The following is a 19,081-nucleotide window of genomic DNA, read 5'->3' as shown; positions in this document are numbered from 1 at the left end:
GGTTCATCATAGAGCCCAGTTAATCTTGAATAATTCACAGAGAGCGAGGTGGGGAGGTGGAACAGGTGAGTTTCCTGAAGGGAGGCTGTCTTAAGTTGCCTCTCCTCTGTCTCTTGCCTGGTTAGGTGATGCTGCTGATGTTTTGTGAAAGCTTTGTGAAAAGGAGGAAGGATTCTGCTGACACACTGAATTTTTATGAAAGAAGGCTAAGGGTTCCCTTATCCATCCACACGAGGCACATGTGCTTGCAGACAGGCTGTCTGCTTCTTAGGGATTCCTTCATTGTCATTTTATTCTTTTCTGAAGGTTTTAAGGCACAGTTTGGTGCATTCCTTTCTGCTCTCTAGAGCCAGGGGGAAGTCATAATATATCAGAGCTATTGCCGAAGAGCTTAAAATGGGCGCTGGCAGCTGGGATGTGGGGGAAGAGAGCTTTCCAGGGACAAGTGACCTGCTTGTTCAGCCAATGAGAAGCAGGTTAGAGGAATGATATCACCAGACAGGCTTTATTGTCTGATCATCTCGTAAAAGCAGGATTGTGTCTGGCAACTTAATCCTTTTTTAGGCACTTCAGGTCTCACCTGCTCCCTGGCATATGACCTCTAAGTTCCTTTCCTCTACTGTCTGCCATGAGACCACAGAGATTAAAGACTAAAATTAGTGGAGGATATAGGGGAGTTGTAAACCATCACTTTAAAAAATAGAACTTACTAAAATTTAGAACCTCTGCTAAGATGGAAATATGATCTAAGCTGTGTTTGAAGAACACATCTAAAGTAGATATTGGTTGTAGTCATGTTGTGTCTGATTTTTACTGTGTAGACTTGAGAGGCAAGAGAGGTCAGAGGGGGAAAAATTGAGCCTTTAGTATATTTTAATTTATATAGTGGAATCTTATTAGGTATTTCCTGTTTTGGAGGAATTGAAATTAGTTCTGTAAATTTGGAAGACATGTTATCACGGATCCAGAGGCCAATTTTGAGTAAGAGATATTTGCAGTGTCTTTCTTTTCTTGTGCTTCTTTGTTGTCTCTACCGCATAGAAATGACAGTGATTTTACCTCTTTGTGCTTCCTTTCCCTCATTGGTAAAATGAATGTTCCTACCTATCTCATAGAATTGTTGAGATAAAAAAATAAATGAATTCCTGTGATTTTAGATTGTCCTATATACAATATAATGTATTATTATTATGGCATTCATGTCTTAAGATTATATGTTCATTCATTGATTTGTTCAGACTTTTTACAACATCTAGATGTTGGGCGTAAGAGATATAGAGATATAAAAAAATTACGGTTCTTACCCTTAAGGAACTGAAAATATCATGAGGGAGACAGATAGTAAAACTGTTTCATACTTCCTTTTGTATTTACCATGTGCCAGGCTCTGTTCTGAGTACATTGACATATATTAACTAATTTAATCTTACTATAGTCCTATGAAATAGATACTGTTATTGGCTCTGTTTTACAGATAGAGAAATTGAGACATAGGCTAAGTAACTTGCCTAAGGTCACACAGCTAGTGTGTGACTAATGGCACTAGGGCTGTAGTCTGTGCTCTAAATCTGTACTGACCAATATAGTAGTCACTAGTCACATGTGGCTTTGGAGCACTTGTAATGTAGCTGGTTTAAATTGATTGGGCTATGATTGTGAAATACTAGATTTCAAAGACCTAACATGAAAAAAAAATCTCATGTTGAAATTACATGTTGTAATGATATTTTGAATATACTGAGTTAAGTAAAATATATCAAAATCAATTTTACTTTTTAATTGTGGCAATTATGAAATTATATACATACGCTTGCATTTGGGGCTAACATTAGTCTTTTATTGTACTGTGCGACTCTAAATCATTATACTGTATTAATAGTAATAGCATGTGAAATTTTTGAGCACTCACTGTGTGTGAGCCACATACTGTGCTAATACCTTTTAAAACACTTTCAGTTAGGCCCCAAAATAGCCCAGTTTATTATCACTATTTTATAGAAGGGGGAGAAGGTTTTGAGAAATTTAGTAATTTGCCTGAAATCAATCAACTAGTTAATGGCAAATCCAAAATTGGAACTGTATATGTCTGACTCGGAAACCCATGAGTTTTGTGGTTTTTTTGGTCTTGAACTCCTGGCCTCAAGCAGTGCTCCTGCCTCAGCCTCCTGAGTAGCTGAAATAACAGGTGCAAGCTACCACACCCAGTTAAAAAACCTGTGTTCTTAATCAGCACACTGGAGTTCCATTCGTAATTAAATTTCAGACTATTTGTTTTATTTTTATAAGTATATTTAATATTGCATACTTCTGTATCTGATGCATAAAGGTTCAAAATTAAAATTACTAGTCTGTAAAATAGACATCTTGTATGGGACTGTCTTTTGTAGAGGCACAGTGAACACTGGCACAGTTGAGCCTGAGGTGAAGCAGTGAGTCAGCCTATACAAATTGTATTTAATTTTCATTCCATATAGTTCTGCCAGTCACTGGGCAGTTTATGTCCTGACACTGTTTGTCCATAGAGAAGGGAAAGAGGGACAATGCACCTCTCCTTAGTTGTTTAGCTCTCTTGGCTGCTAAGAAAAAGTTGCTTTTTATTTCATTGTCCTCCAAAATGCTGTTTGTGTTTGAGAGAGCAACAAAATGCTGTCTAGTGACCCCTCACTTTTCTTACTTCTAGAGCAAAGACTCAGGTGGACTGAAGGCGGCTATGATCGAATTGGTGGAAAGGTTGAAGTTCAAGAGCTCAGACCCTAAAGTAAGTATTGTTTGGAATTGATTGGGTGTTGTACCCCAAGCATTTCATTCTCCTTGAGCTAAAATTGTGGGGTGTTGATGATCATCTCTCTGAACATTGCATTAAGATTTAATTAAGCCTGCCCATCAGAAACAGTGTTCTGATATGCCTAGAGATAAGTCGTCTATTTTTCCCCTTCTCTATTTTATGACTTACAACACATAATCATTAATTGCTTTCCCTGAACTGCAGACAAGTTCATTTTTAATCCTCCTTTACTGGGAGTCTTTGAATCTTTGGTCCTCTGTGTCCATTAAATGCAGCCAAAGGCGTCTGAGAGAAATACAGATCTTTTTTTTTTTTTTCTTGAGACAGAGTCTCGCTCTGCTGCCCAGACTGGAGTGCAGTGGCGCAATCTTGACTCACTGCAACCTCTGCTTCCCGGGTCCAAGCCATTCTCCTGCCTCGGCCTCCCGAGTTAACTGGGATTACAGGTGTGCACCACCATGCCCTGCTAATTTTTGTATTTTTAGTAGAGACGGGGTTTCACCATGTTGGTCAGGCTAGTCTTGAACTCCTGACCTTGTGATCTGCTTGCCTCAGCCTCCCAAAGTGCTGGGACTACAGACGTGAGCCACTGCGCCCGGCCGAGAGATACAGGTCATCTTAATGCCAGGGACTGGCATAGGATCCAGACTCATTTAGTTGGTGTTCAGCACTAACGTCTTATCTCTCCACTGCTTCCAGGAGCCAGCTGCCACTCAGAATACTTTTTTCCTTATGACCTGTAGTCTGGTTTGGCAACTGTTTTAAGTGTCCCAGCTTTTTTTTTTTTTGATATGTCAGGGTCTAGCGGATTGATATTCTGGGAGACAGCATAATGGGGTGCAGGTAAACTGGGAACTGAACATGCTGGAGGGACTATGACTAACACAGACTTCCTTCTCTTTCCTACCTAGACACTTACTGTGGCACTACCTGGTATTGGTGCCAGCTGGCTTTGCCTTAGAATCAAAGTTTCTCACAGTTAAATAGGGAAAGGAGCATGATTTCATTTTACTGTAGGTTTTGTTTTGTTTTTGTTTTTGTTTTTTTTTAACAGGAATGGTACTAACATTTCTTGAGTATCTACTGAGAGCTAGGCACTTTGCTAGGACTCTTACATAATTGTGCTAAAATATACGTACAAAATTTTAACCATTTTTGAGTGTACAGTTCAATGGCATTAACTGTAACATTCACTTTGGTTTTTTGTTTGTTTTTGATTTTTGTTTTTTTGAGATGGAGTGTCACTCTGGTGCCCAGGCTAGAGTGCAGTGGCATGATCTCAGCTCATTGCAACCTCCGCCTCCCAGGTTCAAGTGATTCCCTGCCTCAGCCCCCTGAGTGGCTGGGACTACAGGCACACACCACCACACTCAGCTAACTTTTTGTATTTTTACTGGAGACAGAGTTTAACCATGTTGGCCAGGCTGGTTTCGAACTCGTGACCTCAGGCTATCTGCCCTCCTCAGTCTCCCAAAGTGCTGGGATTATGGGCATGAGCCACCACACCTGGCCACACTTGGTTGTATAACTATCACCACTGTCCATCTTTAGAGCTTTTTTACTATCCCAAACTGAAATTCTGTACCCATTAAACGCTAACTTATCATTCCTGCTCTCCCCTCAAATATTTTTAATTATTTAACAACACTGTAAAGTAGCATTTTATTCCTGCTTTATTGATAAGAACACTGAGGTTTAGAAAGGTAGAATCATCTGCTCAAATCTAATGTAATACAGATGTGGAATTCAAACTCTGACTCCAGTGCCTGTACTCTTTGTTTTATGTCATGCTGCAAACCAAGCACTGGATTTTATCTCCTTTCTACCACATAATCACATTGTGCTGCAGTTTTCTAAATTGAAACACAATATGTGGCAGAGCCACAGACTGGTGGGCTCTTCAAAAGGTGGCTGCAGCCGCAAAAATAAATTTCTCTTCATATGGCAATGAAAATATTGGGGACTTTGGTAAGATCTCTCGTCTTCTGGTGTAGTTAGGGTTCTAGAAGTAGAGAGTATCTTGGTAGACAGAAAAAAATTGGAGTAACATTTATCAACTTTCCTAGCTCAAAGTAGGGGGACCCCTGATAAAAGTCTTTCCTTTAGTTAGGATGAACCACTTATTAAAAGTTACTGAAAGCTTTTCTTGCCAAGTTTCTCTGGTTTCTGAGGCAACTCCTGTTCTGCAGGAGACAACCATATTCTGTTTCCACTAAATTTATAATTAGCAGGGCAGTGAAGAGGGAGCGGATGTGTGCAAATCACACTGAGTGTTCTCTATGACTATAATACAGGTAAAGTGCTTTGGGGTGCTTTATGAATGCATGTAGTGCTTCTGATGGAAAGCTTGCCAGAAAGTGAAACGACTGAGTGGTCGCATCAGAGGAATCCCTGGAAGTGTCAGGCTTTTCCCTTGATGCATCATAAGGTAAAGGATATTTGTAAGGACCTGACTGGGTATGTGTGTCTACCTGCACCTGTTTTTTACTCTCTTTATTTTGCCCTGGATCATTTACTACCAACCTATTTTATTTTCAAGCCCCTTTTTAGTCTACCACAAACATATGCTGTATATACTCGGAGCCAGCTTGAAGGAAGATGAAGGATAATTGCAGAATGACTGCCAGATCAGGAATGGGGGTAAAAAATGGGCCACTTAAATGTATAATTTCTGCAACAAAGAAGATTTTCCTAGAAATAAATTGGCATCTTCCAAGACAACCCTTAAATTTTTGTCTGTTCTGTTTTCCCACAGAGCCCCACCATCCCCTTTTTGAGTTGGCCTATTTAAGAAGGGCAGAAATCTGTTAGACTTTGTGACCTGTCATTTCCTGGCACAGAGGCTTTACATAGAAGCACTGATTGAGTCATGGAGGACTGAGCACTATCTCTGCCTCACTTCCTCTAGAATTCCCTAAAGCATCACAAAGCTTGATTAGTCCAGACACTGAAGCCTATTGGGAAATGAGTTAATTTTTACCTCTTGAGTTTTGCTAGAGAGGAGTAGAAGATGTCTAGATTAATCATTTTTTTAAATTATAAAATAATACATGCTTATAGATTTAAAAATACAGCTATTCATAAAGAAAAAGTAAAATCTCCCCCAAGTTAGCCACTGTTAACCGTTTAGTATGTAACCTTCTAGACATTTTTCCATGTAGAAGTACATTTTCAAAATTGTTTTTTGCTAAATTATACCCATAGTTTTACAACTGCTTTTTCCTTTATGTAGAATATCTTAGATATTCTTCTGTGTCAATAATATAGACTTGATTCTGTTTAATGAGATGCCTCATTTTATCCAAACATTTTGTCAGGCATCTTCTTTTCTTCCAGATCCAGAGGTTCTTAAACTTCAGTGTGCATGAAAATCACCCAGAAGACGTACTAAAATATAGAGTACTGGTCCCACCACCAGAGTTTTTTATTCAGCTGGCCTGGGGTGGCTAGACAGTGTTCATTTCTGTGAAATTATCAGGTGATGCTGATGTTGCTGGTTGAAGTATCACACTTTGAGAACCTCTGTGCTGTACATTAGCTGTTTTCCTCTATGTTAATGATTTTTTTCCCACTCTTTTGAACAAGTAGAAGAGCCCTTAGAAATAAGTCCAGGTGATTTCAACTTTGAAAAAAGGTAGATAAAAATCTAGGCTTATGAAACAAACAAGTTGAGCAGAGGTAGGAAAGAAGTAGGGAGGGGAAAAAGAGGTAGGTTTGGGAAGTCAGCTCAGGCTAAAAGGACAGGACTGCTTTACACTGTCACTTCCAACAGAGAAGTAGCAAAGCCGAAAAGAGGGAAAGAGATCCTGGTCAGGATTTAGGAGGATGATCAAACCTCCCTGCCATGGTTGAGGTATAGGCTGAGTTCTAAAATCAGAGGAAATTCAGGAACAGCCAGCCATTATGGGTGAGCCTGAAGAGAGGAACCAGAGCCACTGATGGTTGAGAAATAGGGCACAGGACCAAATGAAGTTTTGTGCATGCATGTTGCTGTGGTGAGCCCTGTTTTAAAGGGTACATACCTCTGGGCATCTAGAACCCTCTATATCATGGAAGAAGATTACTTTTAATAACGAACAATCTTTAGTTTGTCAAAAGGATTAGTAGGAAGTAGTCTTTTACATAATACGCTGCCCTAATGTGTTTGACTTGATTTAGTTTGCCAACTTTTTTTTCTCCAGCCAAACTTTTCTGAAACACCTGTTGCACAAGCAGGCTACTTATCTGTAGATTGCGTACATTTATGCTAGGCTTTAGGGAAATTTAAAAATGTAATCAGTCAGGGGTATGTGTGTATATGTGTGTCTATACTTGGATTTTTAAAAAATTTAAAGCTTTCTTAGTTCTTTATCTTCATAGCTTTCCTTTGTAGTGACTATGCAGTTATCTTTCACAGTTTACTCAGAGGTAACCTAGGCTTAGAAAACACATTGATTCCCTTTCCTCCCTTCCCCCTGCCCAGTCCTCAGAAAGCACTGAACCAAAAGTACAACATGCTAAGCTCAATCAAACTAACCTCTTATTATGTAGTTAATAACAGCCATTTTCTCTCTATTATGTATTGATTGCTTTTCTTTCCCTCTGATATGCACTGTTCATTGTTTCCTGTAACTGGTGTGCTTGAAGCAAACAGTTAACACAGTTGTGTATCTTGAATTCTTACTAATCTTATAGTCTCAAAAAAGAAGCATCTTAAAACTTGAGCCAAGTGGCTCACGTTATTCTGTGTGACTGGAGTGGGATTAAACAGGGGATCTGATCATACCCAAGACTTCCTAAAACAGCAGGTTTTTTTCCTTTTGTTTCCTCTAGCCTCTAGAGGTATTCTTACTGAAGTGTGAAACCACACCATTATCTAGCAACGTGAAATTAGTTAAATAAACCCAAGAGTGGTTTTCTTTTTTTATTTCAGTGTTGATGTAGCATTTTATAATTGCAAAAGAACTTTGCAGTCATTTTTCATAGCGATATCATTGGCATGGAACACAGCCCAGTCCTTCACTCTTCTGTGATAATCAGATTCTTGTCAAAAAATGTAAATTTTTAATGTATAGGTAGTGATGAATATAAGCAAAACCTAATTTGAAATTCTTATTATTGTGTCCTATTATTCACAAGGGTCAAGCCAGGCATCATCTTGATCCTTGCCCTGTGCCAAAAAAGAAGTATTCGCTGGGGCACTGTTTATTCAACCCCCCGAAGCAGAGAATTGAGATGCTTCAGTTATCAAGTTGTTACATATGAAAGTGTTCATGTGGTTGATGAGTTATTAGAATTATTGACCTATTTCTGTACTTTTGATTTAAAAAGTTGTAAGTAGGAATTTTGGAGGTCATGAGTTATATTTATTTTATCTCTGTATCTTATTAGCCCTTATTAGCATGGAGCCTGGCACATAGTAATTGATACGTATTATCTATTATAGCAACCCTATAAAAATAAGTGTTTGTTTTGTTTTGTGGATGAGCATTCTGAGACTTAGAGGGATTAAATAGCTTGCTAGTAAGTGATGGGACCAGGGCTTAACTCGAGATTTGTCTTACTTCATGTTCTTCACCTATACACTATTATTGAATCCATGGGTAAATACATGTATATATAGCCTGGCATCCCTAGCAATATGACCCTTAACTGATTATTTTTTCCTCACACTCTTCTTTTACCTCCTTTTACTGGGATCCTGTGCCATAGCACAGTCCCCCACAATTCCAGAGAACCAGGACTGGAGAATGGCCTTTTCCAACAGAAAATGTGGGGAGATGGCAAAAAAGCCATAACCCTCAGAGCATTTAGTCCTCGCTAAATGAAGAACTGAGGCAAGTGCTTCCACAGGTTGACCTGATTAGTGAAGGACATCAATTGGGAAAAATACCTGTGCTCCCTCAGGCCTGCTCTGGGAAGAAGTAAATGTGGCCCCTTTTTGTCCTCTGTAGACACTTGGGCAGGAAAAAAAGGAGAAACAAGCTCTTTCCCTCCTTCACCATTCCCCTGGCTTTATCAAAACAAAACAGCTTATCCCTCTCATCCTCCCCTACCCAATTATAAAAGAAATACCGATATTCCTTGACTTACAGTGGGATTACATCCTAATAAACCCATCATAAGTTGAAAATATTATGTCAAAAATGCATTTAATACATCCAACATTCTGAACATCATAGCTTAGCCTACCTTAAACGCGCGCAGAACACTTACATTAGTCTATAGTTGGGCAAAATAATCTAACCAAAGCCTACTTCATAATAAAGTGTTGAATAGGCTTACTTTTATTTATTTATTTATTTTATTTTTATTTATTTATTTTTGAGACAGAGTCTCGCTCTGTTGCCCAGGCTGGAGTGCAGTGGTATGATCTCAGCTCACTGCAAGCTCCGCCTCCCGGGTTCACGCCATTCTCCTGCCTCAGCCTCCAAGTAGTTAGGACTACAAGTACCCGCCACCATGCCCAGCTAATTTTTTGTATTTTTAGTAGAGACAGGGTTTCACTGTGTTAGCCAGGATGGTCTTGATCTCCTGACCTCGTGATCCGCCTGTCTCGGCCTCCCAAAGTGCTGGGATTACAGGTGTGAGCCACCACGCCTAGCCGAATAGGCTAGAATAGTTGTATAGGTACTTGAAGTACAGTTTCTATTGAATGGTAGCACGTTTGCACCATCATAAAGTAGAAAAATAGTAAGTCAGACCGTTGTGTGGGGACTATCTGTATATGTTTTCTGTAGAAAAATGTAGAAGACACAGGACAGACAAGTCTAAAGAAGAGAGAAAGAAAATCACCAATTTTTTTTTTTTTTTATCCCTGCAGTGGCTTGTAAACTTTGGATACTTACTTTTTATAAAGAAATGCTGATTCTTGAGCCTCACTCAAAGCATCTAATTTTGTGGTTCTGAGATCTACTTTTCAAATATGCACCCTGGATGATTCTCATGCACATGGTCACATGCATTCTTTTGAGACCATACTTTGAGGTGAAAGACACCTATGGAAAAAACTGGGTAATATTATGGTTCTTTGTGTTTTGTGCATAAAATGGTATTATAGATTGAGTATCCCTTATCTGAAATGTTTGGAACCAGAAGTATTTTGAATTTTGGATTTTCGAATATTTGTATTATACTAGTTGAACTTCCCTAATCTGAAAATCTGCAATCTGAAATGCTTCAGTGAGTGTTTCCTTTGTCAGTGCTCAAAGAATTTTGGAGTTTGGAGGATTTCAGATTTTGGAGTTTTGGATTTGGGATGTTTAACCTGTGTTATATATTGTTAGAAGAAAAACTTCAGGGCCTGGTGTGGTGGATCACGCCTGTAATCCCAACACTTTGGGAAGCCAAGGCAGGCAGATCACGAGGTCAGGAGATCGAGACCATCCTGGAAACAAGGTGAAACCCGTCTCTACTAAAAATACAAAAAATTAGCCAGGCATGGTGGTGGGCACCTGTAGTCCCAGCTGCATGGGAGGCTGAGGTAGGAGAATGGTGTGAACCCAGGAGGCAGAGCTTGCAGTGAGCCAAGATCGCATCACTGCACTCCAGCCTGGATGACAGAACGAGACTCTGTCTTAAAAAAAAACAAAAACAAAACAAAAAAACCTTCAGTCGAATTAAATTTAAAGGACTTTAATTGAGCAATGGACGATTCGTGAGTTGGGCAGCCCCCTAGACTCACAGCAGATTCAGAGAGACTCCAGGGGTGCCTCGTAGTCAGAACAAATTGGTAGACAATAAATGACATACAGAAATTAGAAGTGAGGTACAGAAATAACTGGATTGGTTACAGATTGGCACTTGCCTTATTTGAACACAGTTTGAACACTCAGCAGTGTATGACTGGTTGAATTATGGCTGCTGGGATTGGCCAAGACTCAGCGATTGTAACAGGTGCATACTCCTAAGTTAGGTTTTCAATCTTATCTACCTATTAAGTAAGGTTGTAGTTCATCCACAAAGACTCAAATATAGAAGTACGGAGTCCTTCTCAGGCCATATTTAGTTTGCTTTAACAATTCCCCCCTTTTGGTCATTTTCTCAATTTTGAGAGATTGACTAAAACTTTAGTCATTGATGTCAGTATTACCATCATAAATGTACTTCATTTGGTCTTGAAACCCACTGGGAAACAGTAGAACAGTGAGTCTTGCAAAGGTAGGCACAGATACTGAGTAGTGGGTACCTCTTTATGCTGGAACATCCTGTTTGCAGGAGAAAAACAAAACGTGGTCCTTTCTGTCTAGGATCTATGTTTCTTTAAAGTCTTAGTTTGATTGTGTCACATTTAGCATGAGCGGCTCCAGTTTTGTATGGTTTGGTCTGTTGGGGCCTAGTGAGCCCAGTCCAAAACAATGTCCTCCCATAATTTTGTTTTAAAAAATTCTCCCTTTTGACCAGATTCTCACTTAGGTGACTGTAACTAAAACTTAGGGCCTTAGTGCCACCCTTAGTTACCATCATTTTGGGTTTCCAGTCTCAGCATGTCATTCATAGGTTTTGGTGTCCTGTAATATTTCTTTTGGCTCTTGTCATTCCAGTTGAAGAGAGACCATTTGACATTCTGGAGGTGGCTGTATGCAAACATTTAAAACCTTTGAAAGAATAGAGTGTGCTAGGGAAACTATTATTATGACTATTGGGAGGATAATACCAAGAGTTTGGAGTATGCTCCTTACCCAGGGTCCCCATAAACCCAACCACCTAAAATCAAATAGGTCAAAGAATGAGCTAACCAGTCTACTTACTTAACTAAGCAGTCTTTTTGTTAATCCCCAACAACTGAATCTCTATAATACCAGATTTTTTCTCCATGGGACACAGGTGCCAACAACTGCTCATACACAGATACTTTTCTGTTTAGTCAATTCTATTATTTAGCTTAATTTTCACAAGAGAATTTGAAGTCTGTTGTGTAACCATAGCCTTTACAGAAGAATCTGCTTTCGAGCTGATTATGTGGGATATGTTTCTAATCATTGCCTTTTTTATTCCGAATCATGGACAAAGGACCTAACAAATGATGCCCTTCTAGAAGAGTGAAAGCTTCCTGCAGTATTCTCTTTAATTCATGATGTGGGTTAAGAAGAGTGAATTAATGTTCTGTTTCTGACTGATGATGAGGCAACATATGTACCATTAAGGTTTCTAACCTACATTGGGCCTTCATCTTTTACCTTATAAAGTATAAGGTTATCCATGAATAAGGCTGGCTGCAAAATCCTTCACAAATAAAAGTATACCCTGTAAGTGCACACAACAGATCCCCTTTTCATTTCTGTTGTTCATAGAAGCATAAATAAGAAAAAATATTCAAAGATAAGAGTCTTATGATAGTAGAAGTCTTGATCTGTGATCATAGGAAAAGCTGTTCACATCAAGGATGCCATCTTCTGGGGAGAGACTTACGTAGTAAGTTTACACTAAGTGTTTCAATGGGTGTACATTTCTAAGAGTGAAGGGGGACCCTTCTCAGTTGTGAGATTATGAATCCAAAATTCAGGGTTCCAAAGTTTTGCTGCAATGTGGATGGCAAGGGCGGTCTTTCACTGATGTTCTTAGATGACCCAGTCTTTGGGTTCTAGATTGTGAAGGGGTTGACTGTCCTCAGTGAACCATAAAAAAGCTTTATTTACCTGGTGAAAATACACTGTGGCATAATTACTTAGCGTTATAACATTAGCCCTCTTGCATGGGAGAGCTTTTATACAACCAGAAAAGATGCGTTGAAAATAACAGTTGAATGAAACTTTTTATAAAATGTTTAAATGGCCCATCAGATGACCAAATGTACCTGAAGCTTTGATTGTTTTCCCAGGAATATAGGACCAAACATTGTTTATAAACTATTTTAGCAATTTGTAAGTCACGACACCAATATATTCAATTTGGATCGTTTTATCTTTTCCATGTCAAGTCTCGGAATGCAGAACTTGTAATAACAAAAGCTTTAAGGACTCAGGAAGGACAAGGTGCCCATCCTGGGTCTCCATTAGTCCATGCTTAATTAACATTAGACTTATGTCCTCTTTGAATACCAGTTGTTTCTTCAAACTAGGTGCAGAGCACTGATAACTGATGGGTTATCTTGGGTGATTTGACTTAGACCATAGAGTTCATTCAAATTGTGTATCTAAACAATTTCAGTATCAGCTGATTTAGCATTAAAATCTGACAAAGTATATTCTTGGTAGCTAATTTTGTTCTGCTTGAGTTAGCAGTTTTATAAACCAGTCTGTCTTTTCATTAAAGTTCCAGGAATTCTTACCCAGTTCAAATGATATGATTCTGAAGTTGTTAGAAACCTGTATTGAAGAGTACTTTTTAGGGTCCTTTTCATCCTTTCCTGAACCTCGTAAAAGACACGATATTCTAGGATTTTGTGTCCTCGTGAGGTTTTCAGAAACTGCATCAGCATTAAACAATTAACTGTGGGAATAACTTTAAATCGTTATAGATGAAAACACAATTGATAAGGAAATTTGGTTATTTATGTGATCTGCAATAACATAACCACAATTATGATTAATAGCGTATACTCAGACGTACTAGAATTTTAGAGATCCCATACAACTTTGTAACATATGTTAATATCACTCACTAAAATATAATCTGAAGAAGATTAAACTTTTTTATTTTTTGACAGTGCTTCCCATGTAACATGTCACATCTGTTTATCTCTCTTTTGGATGCTTTAGGGGCCCTCTGTAGCATTTCAATGTTAGAGGAAAGAAAAGGCAATTTTGAAACTGAAATTTGATTTTGCTACCCTATCAAATATGTTAAAGGTTTAAAACACTTGATACTATGAAATAGAATTCCAGGTTACCATAAGTCATTCATTTAGCCAAAATGATGAGTCAAAGGTTTTTTAAAAGCTAAAAACCTTTACTCGTTGATAGAGTGAAGACTTAACTTTCCAAATCATGTGTCTCTTGTCTTTCCCTCTGCCCCTTTTTTGGTAGTTAATTTAAAAGGCAATCAAAGGCCGAGCACAGTGGCTCACGCCTCTAATCCCAGCACTTTGGGAAGCCGAGGCAGGTGGATCATGAGGTCAAGAGATCAAGACCTTCCTGACCAACATGGTGAAAACCTGTCTCTATGACAAATACAAAAATTAGCTGGGCGTGGTGGTGCATGCCTGTAATCCCAGCTACTTGGGAGGCTGAGGCAGAAGAATTGCTTGAACCCGGAGGTGGAGATTGCAGTGAGCCGAGATCATGCCACTGCACTCCAGCCTGAGCAACAAGAGCAAAACTCCGTCTCAAAAAAAAAATTAAGTAATTAATTAAATAAAAGGCAAAAATGTTTCATTATCTTTTAATATTACTTGAAAATCTTGTTCAAGAGAGACAGCCAAATTTCACTGTTGCATTACTGTACTATTAATGTCAACCCCAATTTTTAATAAAACATTAAAGACAAATTTTTCCAATCTTAATCAGTTTGACCATAAGGTGAGATTTTCATAAACCTTTTATAGCCCTTTACAAATTTTTGTTTAAAAGCAGATCAGTGCTTTTGTTTCTATGTTCAATTTACTGAAAAACCAGAAAATACTACTTTAAATTTAGTCGAGGTGGTCATACTCAGAATTTGTTTTACAAGGTTTTTACAGGCCTTCCACAACTTGTTCAAACCTTTAGCTTATTCTTATCTAATTTAAAACAATCCTTTAACCCTTTAATCCTTCAGGCAAAAATTTACATTCCCATGCCTTATAATCTTTTACCAAATATACATTTCATTCTCCTCACACATCTTGCATATAAAACTATTTTTTCAGTAGTTTTAATCACATGTTGTAACGGTAACTCTTAACAACTTTTACTTTTGATGCATACATTTCCTTTCATGAATCCTTTCACAACTTAACATAGACCATCTATGTTGTGTGGATTTTCTAACTTATCCTAAATATCCCTCTTTTTAAACAACCAGTTATTTTACTTTAAGACAAGAATTACCCATACAAAATCCTTTCTTATATAAAATCTCTTTTCTTTATAACCTTCTTTGCATAGCTAGGAGGCATGGCTAATTCCACATGTCCCCAGGCCTTATCTATAATATAATGCTCCAAAGTAGGTAAATTGAACAATTTTTAAAAGCAGTTTTAATTTCCCAGAGATTACTAAAGTTACGTGAACTGAAATATTACAGTTTTTATTTTTCTGACAAAATATTTAAGGGCTTATTCTTAAAGTCAATTAATTAGAGCTGTTTTATATAAACATTACACACACAATGCACGTATAACTACACAGAAGATCCAGTAGTTGTAAGATTTTTCATTTGCCAGTTTTTAAATTTTTTTAAATTGGATTACTGGCTTTAGGGTAGAGTCCTTAGAAGAACAGGGCCAGGAAAGCATGCAGTTTCTAAGGCCTAATATAATAAGCAGGCACAGCTGGAAGGCAAACCAGGGGCCCCAAAATTAAAGGTCCCATTTTTATACCAGATCCTCGATCCCAAAAAGAACAGAGCCTTAGATTTTGGGTAGATCTATCCATTTCCAATTCCTGGGGTTCCATGAGGAAAACAGGTTTGTTTCCGCCCCCACCCCAAAACGGGGTCTTTTGCACCCCGTTTTTCCCCAGGAGTCCCAGGTTGTTAGAGCTTGAATATCTGCTTTTAATTAAGCTGACGTTTAACTATAGCGCTCTTTTAAAAAAAAAAAGTCCTTTTAAATCTTTTATTACCCAACTGACTAGGCCAAATGGCCAATTTCTATGCTCAGAAAAAGGAAAATTTAAGATAGTTCATGGAGGGAAAAAGAATCAACAAATGATAAAGGTCATGCAGATCTCAAACCAGAAAGTACTCATTCCCTAAGCCGGGAATTGAACCCTGAACCCAGGCTGCCATTGTGAAAAGAGAAACCACAGCCATGTGGTTACAAGGTCGAGCTCCCAAGGACATAACAGACCAGTTTTCTGGACCGTCTTGAACAGCAGGCTTATGGGGTCCTAGGCAGGCATTTTATCCTAAGGTACCCCTCTTAATGACAAAACAATACAGAAAGACGCAAAGCACACTAGATTCACTACAGCTTAAGACCAGCCTCAGAATTCTTTTTTTGTGTTAATGCTAACTTTATAGAGGAGATAAACAGTGACTTTTACAATTCGTTTGACCGGTTTGCACAGAGAGAGAGGCCAGAGTCTGACTGGTAAGTAGTTCTTACCATTTTGCTGGCAGGCCAGACTTCTGGGTTCCTTTTCCCTGAGAGGCCCTAGTGACCCTGCTTGCCACACTATAACCCCGGGGGCCAAGCTGCATCATAAAGGAAAATCATCTTTTTTGTTTCATGGATCCGCAGCAAAAACCTCTCAGTTTTGCAAGTTGCCACCCAAGGAGTTACATGGGGTGACTCAGTTAACATTTTTAATTCTGGCCAGAGGAATATATATGTGACTAAACCTAGAAATTAGTCACTCTGCTTAGCACCCAATATTGAACTGGCAGGACTCAAACTTGCCCTTGGTTGGACCCTGTCACCTTTATTCCATTTTTAACCAAGAAGGACTTTACTGAGGGGAGGACCTCTACCCCAATCCCTTCCTTTACTCAGGTAAAATGTACCCCATTACTTATCCAAAGTCAGCCAATTGGTGCTGCAGTCTATTTCCTTTGGATCGGGATAGTAACTAAGCTGAAAGATAAACATTTAATTTTTGGAGGCTCTCATTTGTAAATGCACTTCAATGCATTGTTGTTTATTCAGAACATTCTACCATAAGTTACCTTTAGTAAGATTTCATCGTTTTCTTTAAGACTTTGCTGCCTCCTGTGCCTAATGTATAAGCCAGAAGGAACTCAGTTTTTCAGAAATTAAGGATCCCATTTTTACATAAAATATTGGCTTTGCTCTCAGATTCCCTTGATTAACTTAGCCAATGATTTTTCCTACCTAAGTGGGCAAGAAAAGTGAAACAAAGGGATCAAACAAAAAAATCCTTGCAAATCTTTAATCGCCAAATTTTGTACCCCTAAAATACTACCATTTGCTGTCAGTTTCTTTCTGACCCAGTCAGATGTAAGAGGCCTCTAACTGGATCCAAGCCAGTTAATTACCAGATCAAATCCATTGCTGGACCCAGCCCAGTTTCCGTCGTGACTTCTAAACCCAGTTTGGATCAGAAATTTGCTCAAAGAAACTCAGAGAGTTCAAAATGCAAATCCGAGGAGCTCTGAAATCCGAGAGAGAACTTAACGCTTCCCAGCCACTCTGAGAGATCAGAGGGCGCAAGTGGATCCTGCGGGCACCTTACTTGTTCACTCAGCACTCCTGGGGGTCATTAGAAGCTGTACTTCAGACCCCACTTGTGACACCATTTGTTTAAACAAAAATGTCAGCTAAATTAAATTTAAAGGAGTCTAATTGAAAAATGAACAATTTGTGAATTGGGCAGCCTCCAGAATCACAGCAGATTCAGAGAGACTCCAGGGATGCCTTGTGGTCAGAACAAATTTATAGACAAAAAGATAAATAAATAAAGTGACATACAGAAATTGGAAGTGAGGTACAGAAACAGCTGGATTGGTTACAGTTCAGCATTTGCCTTATTTGCACACAGTTTGAACCCTCAGCAGTGTATGACTGGTTTGAAGTATGGCTGCTGGGATTGGCCAAGACTCAGTGATTGTTACAGGCGCATACTCCTAAGTTAGGTTTTCAATCTTGTCTATCTTATTAAGTTAGGTTACAGTTCATCCACAAGGACTCAAATAGAGAATTACAAAGTCCTTTTCAGGCCATATTTAGTTTGCTTTTTATATATATATATATACACACACACACACATACATACATACATATATATACACACACACATATATATATATATATAGAGAGAGAGAGAGAGAGGGAGAGAGGGATTAGAGAGAGAGAGCTTTGTATCCTACTTTTTTTCACCTAATGTTATATCTTATAAATGGATACAATTTTATCATTTGAATCCAGTTCCATCGTTGAATCTCAATTTAGAAAACTGGGATCCTGAACAATAATTTTCCTCTCTACCTTTCAGAGTTCTTAGTTGAGACAGACCCTTTTAACAAAGACAGATTACCAAGAGAAAAACAGAAGTTTATTAACATACATACCTCATGTGTGCATGGGATACCTAAGGGAAGATAAGTAAATCCCAAAGAGGTGGCTTTGAGTTCAGGCATAAATACCATGGAAGGGAAGGCTAGTTACGGGGAGATGCCCAGGAAAAGCATAGTAAACAAAGGTAAAGTTTGTTATGCAGATTTAAGTTAGTGCCTTCTCCATTTATAACAAAAGAGTTTCTAGTGATTGGGAGTCATCCTTCTCTTCCTGGTATAGAGAGGGAGACACCCCTGTAAATGGAGATTTCCTTTACAGATGTACATTTCTCTTACAAAAGGGTAGCTTTTCTTGTTTTCAGTACTATTCCTGTATTTGCAGTTTCTCCAAATAATCAGCTCAAAACAATTCTTCTGCCAAAGAGGCATGTTTTGGGGTGGCATGGCCTCCTACAGACATATTTTGGGATAGCATATCTTGAACCCCATCAATAGTTAAAGAAGTTATTCTTTATATTCTTTATATATTCTTTAACCAAATATATGATTCTATCTATATAAGATGTTCAGAATAGGCAAATATATAGAGATAGAGACTCAATACTGTATGGGACTGAAGGAGACGGAGGAATGTGGGGTGACTGCTAATAGCAATGGGGTTTCTTTTGGGGATGATGAAAATGTTTTAAAACCAATGGTGGTGATGGTTGCACAACTCTGGGAATATACTGCAAACCACAAAATTGTATACTTTAAACGGGTAAATTGTAAAACATGTGAATTATATCTCAGTAAAGCTGTTGAAAGAGAACAAGATTACTGCCTGAATCACTTTTTTCAACCATTCACTTGGAGTGTCAGCAGTGAATATTAATTTTCTTTTTCCTTTTCTTTTCCTGACAGGGATGAGGGTTAAAAACCTGATGTTAGCCTCTGGCAGGAGGAGGCAGTATACTACAATTATTAAAAGTTCAGGCTTGGGAATTGCCTCATCAGCTCCAGCATTGATAGCTATCTGACCTTGGGCAAATCTGTGCTTAATCTCTTCATTTCTCAGATTTTTTTTTTTTTCAGTTCCAAAATAGGGAATAATAGTACATATTTCATAGGTTGTTGGGAAAACTAAGTGAGATAATCCATTTAAAGTGCTGAGTACATAAGGAGACCCCCATCTCTACTAAAAATTAAAAAAAAAAAATTAGCCAGGTGTAGAGGCACGTGCCTGTAGTCCCAGCTACTTGGGAGACTGAGGTGGGAGGA

The 19,081-nt window shown here is 38.5% G+C and overlaps 1 protein-coding gene across 1 annotated transcript in view; it reads left to right on the top strand.

The window, feature by feature from the left end:
* The window catches only part of TRIM44 (tripartite motif containing 44), a 135,493-nt gene that overhangs the window by 20,335 nt on the left and 96,077 nt on the right, over positions 1-19,081 (top strand). The window contains exon 2 of the mRNA XM_025356132.1: positions 2,681-2,758. Within this exon, the coding sequence (XP_025211917.1) occupies positions 2,681-2,758 (78 nt within the window). The remainder of the gene's footprint in view (positions 1-2,680; positions 2,759-19,081) is intronic.

This window comes from Theropithecus gelada, chromosome 14 (assembly GCF_003255815.1).
Source record: "Theropithecus gelada isolate Dixy chromosome 14, Tgel_1.0, whole genome shotgun sequence".
NCBI classification, from domain to species: domain Eukaryota; kingdom Metazoa; phylum Chordata; class Mammalia; order Primates; family Cercopithecidae; genus Theropithecus; species Theropithecus gelada.
The sequence above is the reverse complement of the archived record's forward strand: the minus strand, read 5'-3'. Positions and strand labels throughout refer to the sequence as shown.